Source organism: Gavialis gangeticus, unplaced genomic scaffold, assembly GCF_001723915.1.
Source record: "Gavialis gangeticus isolate Ggan-Ray unplaced genomic scaffold, GavGan_comp1, whole genome shotgun sequence".
Classification (NCBI taxonomy): domain Eukaryota; kingdom Metazoa; phylum Chordata; order Crocodylia; family Gavialidae; genus Gavialis; species Gavialis gangeticus.
This window is the reverse complement of record NW_017729034.1, coordinates 86,937,813-86,946,257: the sequence shown is the minus strand read 5'-3', so window position 1 is coordinate 86,946,257 and position 8,445 is coordinate 86,937,813. Positions and strand designations below refer to the sequence as shown.

General features: G+C 38.4%; 1 protein-coding gene across 4 annotated transcripts in view; it reads left to right on the top strand.

The window, feature by feature from the left end:
• Positions 1 to 8,445, top strand: part of UTRN (utrophin) — a 692,661-nt gene that overhangs the window by 223,301 nt on the left and 460,915 nt on the right. For 3 of the 4 annotated variants that reach the window (XM_019526790.1, XM_019526791.1, XM_019526792.1), the window contains exons 20-22: positions 37 to 218; positions 3,715 to 3,860; positions 6,823 to 7,035. In XM_019526790.1, coding sequence (XP_019382335.1) covers positions 37 to 218; positions 3,715 to 3,860; positions 6,823 to 7,035 — 541 coding nt within the window. The remainder of the gene's footprint in view (positions 1 to 36; positions 219 to 3,714; positions 3,861 to 6,822; positions 7,036 to 8,445) is intronic. The other variant, XM_019526789.1, reaches the window with a different exon arrangement.

The following is an 8,445-nucleotide window of genomic DNA, read 5'->3' as shown; positions in this document are numbered from 1 at the left end:
TTTTTTTTTTTTCCCCCCCCCCTCCCCCCCCCCACCGCGAGAGCTCACTCATCTGTTAAGTCTTAGTCCTCAAATTGAACACATGAGGGCTACCTGCAAGGTGCTTACATCACGCCCTGCTGCACCAAATTTCATTCAGGATGACTTAAATGATATTACTGATCACTTCAAATCTGTCCAACAGAAATTAGAGGATCACCGCCAACAGCTAAAAAGAGGTAAACCGGTGTTGTTCAACCTATATGAATGCCTCTGGTTTTTTTTCCCTTTGAAAAAACAGATTTTTGCAATATCTGAATGAGGAGTCTGACCTTCTTGAAGTCTGTGAGCCTAGGCCTGCTCCATATAGCTACTGTTTTTTCTCCTCAATGACAAAACTATGTAAATCATGTCATCACATTGAAAATGCCATACAGAACTCATAGCTTCTTATATAAATATAATATAGCTTTCCAGTTTTTTCTGTTTACTCACAGTATATGGCACCCTGTGTTGGAAAGGATATCCAGATACTTAGTTTATTCATATTGGGTGCACTGTAATGCTAGTGACTTCAAAAGAGTTTTTTCCAAAAAATGAGTGCTGAGACTGCTACAAGGGAATGTAAAGAGAGACTTTTTTCTTTTTAATATAATGGTATCATTTATAATGTGGCATGTAATAATGAAATATTTTATTGCTATTCTTGCCAAGGAACATTAATCTCTCAGGAAGTAGTCTCCTACTCTATATAAACAGGATAGACAACAATACAACTTAAGATATTTGAGGTCCTTTTCTCTGGGACCATCCTGTTGAGAAGAATTTGGTTCATGATCAATCATGGTTGCACAAGAAAGGAGAAATAAATTCCATTTATGATTTTATTATGCTTTTATTTTAAATGGAAAATGAAGGAGTAAAAGAATGCTATGAAATTGATATGTGCATGCAGAAATGTGTTTTTTTAATTTACAGCTTTATTGTAATTCATACATAATTCCATTTTGAAATTCTGCTTTAAAAACAAATTACTTTGCTGGAGCTGTTTGGAATTTGACTTGCTTTTCATGTACATGCTGCTTAGTTCTCTGTGACACTAAAAGCTTCATTATGAGCCTCCAAACCAGGCATGCTGGCTTCTGAGGGATTTTTAATGTAGCACACACGTAAATTGTTCTGTTAATATTTTTCAGCTAAATATCAGTTGCACAGACCTATAAGCAGATCTTTTTCCCTAACTATACTTTTTTTTGTTTTATGCATCCAAGAGGCTTGCTGAAGTGTTTTGTGCTGGTTCCAGATGGTGGAGCAGAAACATTTGCTTTTTCTGGGTGCAGTAAAAATAGGTTCAAGTACAGAGCTATTAGGGCAGCTATTTAACTATATCATGTAAGGACTGAATCCTTTAAAGGCACATTGGTTCAGGAAAGTGTATGATTAACATCCAGTGCACCATGCTACAATTATAAGGTATATGTTTACGCTTTTTGTGATGAAGAATTATTTTGTGACCTGTTTTTAATTTGGTTCACATAACATGTGAACAAATTTAATATTGCTTATGGCCATAGATTTTTACAAGATGTGATTAGAATGTTTGGAAGCAGGTTATTTTTATACTTAACAAACGACCTAAAGCAAACTTGTTTCCTATCAGTGCCAATATATTTTAATTATTTTTTATCTGGTTGAGTAAATGCATCGTAATTCAAATAATTATATATGTTCAGTTTGGATTAAATATTGGTTTTAAAACTGTAGTTTCTTTACAAATTAAAGTGTTTGCCATTGTGCAAAAAGTGCTGTACCTCTAGTTCTGCAAAGAAGAACTTAGTAGTATCAAAACATAAACATTCTGCCATAGTGAAAGTGTCTGATTAATTTAGATAGAATTGTCATAAATAAAACCTTCAGGATTCTATACAGGGAAAACTGCCAGGGCTGAGAGTCTATAGAGTTTATGAACTGAAGGTTTCCAGTTTCTGTTCATGGTAGTTTTTTTCAGCATTTGATAGTCCCTTGTACCTAGAGTTGTGTTTACTGTGAGCACAATTCCATACAGATGTTTTGATAAGAACCACAACTTGAAGTTTCTTTCAAAATTCTTTGAAATCTGTTTATCTAAATTCACTATAAGCAAGCTCCTTACTGTCAGGTTTTACTGTTCTTTAAAATTTTAAACATAGCTTGTTTATTTGCCTTGCCATGAAATGCTTTCTCTTAAGCAGATATTGCTTTCTTTATAAGAAAAAGTGCTATATGGGTTTGGTTTGCCTCCAGTGGTGTTGACTCATTTTGCAGGTATAAATGGCATGATAGTTTTGACAGTCCACTGCTGAAAAAGAGCCTAGTGAGTCACTGCAGGGCTCAGCTGAGTTTTCAGTTGTGGTGCTAAAGAAACTGCTTATGTATCTAAGGCCAGGGAGTATATATATTTTGGTAAGATTTTGATAGACAGACTCTTTTTCATTGCTGATTTTGAAATTGAAATGTTTCTTGTCAATTTCAGAAATGTACAGACTAATTACCAAATTCTTTGTGAGATCCTAAAGAAGGCAAAAGCAGGAAACTTAAAAGCAAATAAAGATATGCAGCAAAGGTCCTGGTAATGAATCCAAGATTCTTGGCTTTAGCTGATTCTTCACTTGTCCCCAAGTAGTCCCTGGCATGTTGCCAACTCTATTGTTTCTCCAGGAGCACTGAACATATGTAGTTTTTTGAAGATTTTATCTTAACTCCCAGAGACTCTGTAGGTGTGTCCTTCTTAGTTGTGATTTTCAGGTATTTAGGTTCCTAAATCTGAAGTGGGCGGTATGACCCAATGTCCTTGTTTCAGTCCCATTTTAAACATCTGTCCAGGCATTTTGTCAGTGTGGTCAAATGAATGGTTTTGTTCTATTTTCAATGGGATGCCTGGGACTTGTGTTTAAAACAGAATTGTCCTGGTGAAGACGGGATTGAATCATATCCAGGCCACCCCAACCCTTCACTCTCCGACATGCTCAGCTGAGACCCATGCTCAGATACAGTGGGGCATGCCAGACAAAGTTTTGAAACTAGGGAAGTATGGTAATCCTTCAAGTGGGTTATTGTGGTGGAGCAGCAAAGAGGTACTTCTTCGGAGACATGAATTGGAGCCTTGTTCAGACTTGTGCTGCAGGCGGTCCCTAGTTCTTAGTTGGCACCTACTTATTCTTACTGAGAGTCAAAAGTAGCTGGATGTGAGGTTAGCCCCATCAGTCCCTTGTGTGCTGTTGGCTATAGAGCATTGCATGTCTTAGCCGTGTTAATACGATAGGTTACATAGGTTACGTAAAACCTGTGAAATTGTTTTTGAAAACGGGAAGGAGGCTTCTTAAGTCATGTTGGGAATGTTATTTCTTATATTTTTATACCTTTTACTGTATGTTATACAGATGAAACATGAACCAGAAAGGGCCCATCTTCTCCACTCTGGTTATTTGTGGTACAAGGAGTAAGCAGTTATTTTTGTGTGTGGTTAGTTTTTATTTGTTTTTCATAGACACCTCAAAAAAACTACCATCACCACAAACATTTCCATGAAAATTTAGCTGCTTGCAAGCTTTATATTTTGTGGGAATATCTCTCAAACAGATTTAAAAATAACCAAGTAGCCTTGATGTAGACTTATTCCTTTTATAAATAAAAGTACTCCTTGTTCATTTACATACATAGCACTTTTTAAAACAATAACGGTTTTACCAAAAACAGAGCTAGAAAGACAGCCTAGCCAGGAGTATTTGGATGCGTTGAAGAGACTGAAGGATGTATTGAATGAATCTGAATATAAAACACAGTCTATCATGAACTCAATGAATGACCCTAGTAAAGTGGAAAAAGCCTTACAACAGACAAAGGTAAGTTTATCTTTGTTTCCTCAGCTATTAACTTGGCCTCTTGTGTAATTTACTAGCCCCAGGGTTGATATTTTTCCTGTGACGCCACATTTTCTCACATTAGCTGCTTCTGACTATAATACACACCCTGGTTTTGAAAAGGTAGCATGAAGAAAAAAGAATCTTACCTTCAATAAGTATTTGAGGAGCAGCAGCTAGGGAGCCAAGCCTCTTGCCAGACTCACATGTTGAGGTGGCCTGCAGACTGATTTAGTGTGCTGGCCCAATCCATCTGAGGCCTGCAGTTGCATCCTGGGTCCAGGGCCATATGCTGGGTCCAGCCCAGTGCAGCGGGTGTGGGCCTGCATGTTTGGTTTGACCATGGCCCAACCCCACACTTGGGGCCATGTCATTTGGCTGGGGGGAGTTCCCCCTTGAGTCCAGAAATTTGGTAGAACAGTGACAGCATTAATAGCCATGGCTTTTGGAGCTGCAGGAATTAAGGCTGCTATCGCTTCCCTGCTGCCACTTTTCCAGATCCATGGGGATCCATTTTCCTCGTATATTATACACACCTTAATTTCTATCAGTTGGTTTTGGGGAACAAGGTTTAGGTTATATACTACAAAAATAGGTACCCTCAGGCTTTTTAGCTAGGTTGCCTGAGAAATGGAAGTACATAGAGGTTTTGTATACCCTAGGCAAATTCAGTCTGACGTACACTGTTTCCTAGATAAATTAACTTTATGAATTGAATTGTGTAAGACTTCACCTTTTAAAATCAGAAACTTGCATACTGTATCTGTGTGTTTATTAATAGGGCCTCCTGGGTGGCTTTGCAGAGGCCAACAGTACTAGTGTTCATATACCACATGGAAAACTTCCTTACAAATTCTGTAATCTGGGAAGAGTAAAATCTTGCTTACAATTCCATGCTTTTGGGGTAGGCAGAAATCTTTGGATGAAAGTTGCAATATAAACATCAGTCAACACCAAACAATAATGTTTCCAAAAGGTTTTGTGTGTGTGTGTGCGCATTCTTTTAAAATTACCTTTAATCTATTCCCCATCCTGTTTTGAAAATTGCTTTAGTACGGTAACATTTTCCTCTTTCTCTGTGTTATAGTTTAGGAGTGTTTGGAAGGAAGCTGGTGAAACTCTTGAAGATAAATCACTTCTTTATATACACACATGCATACACTTTTGGTTGAGAGATTCAATTAGGATAGCTGAAGTTCCAGTAAATGAGGATATAAGTACTTTGCTTGCAGAGCCAGCAAACTACAAAAGAGCTGGAATTCTGCAGCTTGCTGTTTTGATATAGCTGCTATGGTGCTTAAAATTGGCAGAAACTTTTGATTCAGAGACTTGCAGCACACACAGAATGCAACTACATGTTCATTAATGCACCACAGTTACTGTGCTTTAAGTTTAGTACTTGTATAATCAAGTACTAAGTCAATGCGCGGTGACTGGCGCTACTGCACATTAGTGCCAGTGCACACCTTTTTAGTGATGCTACTGTGCAGCAGCTTAATACTACTGCGCAGTAGCATATTAGCACTGTTTTTGATGTGATATGCTCCTGAGTATTTAGCATCTTGTGTAGATGCACCCAGGGTGTTAGAAACCGTAAGTATGTTGATTTTCTAGTCTTTAGAGAGGTAGTTAGCTGTGGTTAATCAGAAGTCAGGGTATATATACACCCTTATAGAGTAACCAGGTAAGATTATATATAGAGCACAAGCTTTCATAAACCTGAGTTCACTTAATTGGATGCTATGAAAGGAAGTACAGAAAGCAGTGTATAAGAAGAAGAGAGAAATTAGAATACAAAAGACAAGAGGGAGAGGGAGAGGGAGATGGAGAGGGGCAGTGTTAGGAGAGAAAAGCAAACCAGCAGTAAACCCATGGGAACAAAGGGGGTCACAAATGCTAATCCAGGTAATGAGATTAGAATTCATAGTATCTGTTTAAGCCATACTTAATACAGTCCAGTCTGGATGATTTTTTGTTCTACAGTTTGCTGTTCAAACTGGTTTTTTTAATTTTTTTTTTTTTTTGCCTGAGAACAGCAATCTTCAGATCTGTGAACCTGAGGTCATTAGGCATCTGTCTGATCCTTCTTTTATTACAAAAACCTTCTCTACCTTTGAGACTAATTTACCAGAAGGGACATACCAAGCAAGTGCAAATGAGTACTGTGAAAGCTATAATAGAAGGCAACATCAATTTAAAGATGGCAAGATGGGTGAGAACTCAAGTGACCTATGTTGCCCTCACTCTTGCAAAGAGCTATAGGTGCCTGTGGCCTGAATCCCAAGTTTTACATAACATGGTGGTCCTTATTTTGAATTACTTTTAAAGGCTAGGGGCTTTATTTATTTTTTTTTTGCAATTAATTTTTGAAAATTGGGCATTCCAGTGACCAGCCAGCTTTTTATTATTTTACAAATGCTTAGTGCTTTTTATTTCAATGTTGTAATCTTATATTGCAGCATAGCAGAGTAGCTTCAAGAGTCAAGGTAGTCCATGCTTTCATTATGCTTAGTTGCTGTTACATATTTTCACTTAGGTGTGGTACTTGTAAAAGAGGGAAATAAAGGAAGAGTATTGGAGCCAATTTATGGGAGGCACAAAAATAGCAGCCACCCCTGTTGTTGGTTTGGCGTTGCTCTGTGTGCCACTGCTGTCTAGTTATGCCTCTGGGTTCTGGGAGTAGCATAGTTGTAGTGTCACACAGATTAGTTTGGGCTTACCTACCCAAGCAGGTTTTACAGACTTTGCTGACCTCTGTGCTGCTGCAGCTAGTTTTGGGAGTCTGCCCTATGCTGCAGTCACAGCAGTGCCTGCAGTGTGGGCATATTTTTGCTCTGTACTGTCCACAGTATGCCATATGTAATACTTGCATTTCTGTACATATGTACATACTTCTGCACACATTACTGCCCATATGTATCTTTTTATACTATTTTCTCTGCAGACTCTTTGTGAAAAAGTAGAAAGCCAGAAGCCCTCAGTGGATTACCTGGTGGCTGAAACAAAAGCTTTGGAGAAACAAGCTTCTTCTGATGTGGCAAAGATCTACAAGCAAGAATTCAGGCGTATACAGGGCCAGTGGGACAAGTTAAAGGTTAAGGTTTCCCAAGATGTTCATATACTGGAGGAAATCTTATCCAAACTAAGACTGTTTGAGGTAAAAATAAATATTTAGGTTTATACTTTTTTTTCTCTATAAGACTGTTCTCTTGTCCATTTGCATGCAGGAATCCAAGTGAAGTAAATAAATCGAATGTTAAATAGAACTGTTACCCAAGCACGACATGAAACTGCTATCATAGGGAATACTGAACTATAGCATAATTTTGGGCTAGGTATGCCTAAATTTAAAATATCTGATTTACTTTTCATCATTGGATAGAATTGATTTTCACTTAATAAAAAGGAGGAACGTTATTTTTATATTTTTTCAATTAATTGTTGTAAGCTGTTTATAAATTTATGGATACTCTGTAAAAAAAAACAAACAAGAAACAACAACCAAAAAACAAACAAACCCCAAACCAACCAACAAACAAAACACCCCCCTCTAAAACACAACCTAAAAAAATTAATTTTCCCTTCTGTAAAAACATGAAGCAACTGCAGATTTAATCTCCGTAGCCAAAAAAAAAAAAAAAGAAAAAAAAAGAGGCTGGAGTCACACTGCAAGACAGGTGGAGCACAGCAGTCTCACCTGCTGTCTGAGTGGGAGCTCAGCACCCTGCATTCAGGGAGCTCTTGTCAGAGCTTTGCCATTCACCAAAGCCCACTGTAGACATGTTCAGACACTCAACTGCCCCCCAGCTCTTAACAGCTACTTGCATCTGTTAGGTACAGGGTAGAGAGGTAGTGCAGCAGGATGGTGCCGCGGGAGAGGGAGAGGTGGAAGGAGGTCCTTGCCAGGACAGGGGGAGTGGGGTTAGCTGCAGGATGGGTCCAAGGAGTGACCAGGATAGTGTGTGGTGTAACTGGTTATGTCAATGTGTGGAATGAGCAGGGGACCCCTATAGTGGGGGAAGCAGTGTGTAAAACTACTGCTGCAGTTGTACAAGGATGCCAACCCAAGAATTTTTCTTAAATGACTACAGATATGTCAAGAAAAATGTTTCTGTGTTAGAAAAAAATATGCAGCTTGTCAGCGGGGGAAAAAACATTTTTGGGTTGGCAATCCTGTTTGAAAGGTAGAATTAGAAATGGTTAAACTAGAACTGGTGATTCTTTGCCAAGTACATCTTTGAAGACAGTGCTGTGATGGGCTTAAGTGCTCTTGTCTACCTCTGATGACCCTGCAGTGTTAGAGCATTCAGTTTCTCAGATGGTGTGCTCAGCACCTTGCAGGGGCAACCCCTGCACTCTGATTTTTAAAAATCACAATCCTGCTTCTGCTTCTGCATCAGGCATAATACAGCATTAGTACAGAGCTTTCAAAAAGGAAGGGAAAATGAGAATGATATATAAAATAAGTATTCAGGCATGGTGCTTACGTTCTAAAAATTGGATTTTCAAATGTCAGAAGTAGTGGATGTAAAGATTAATTAGAACCTGGACTATACTGACCTGATTT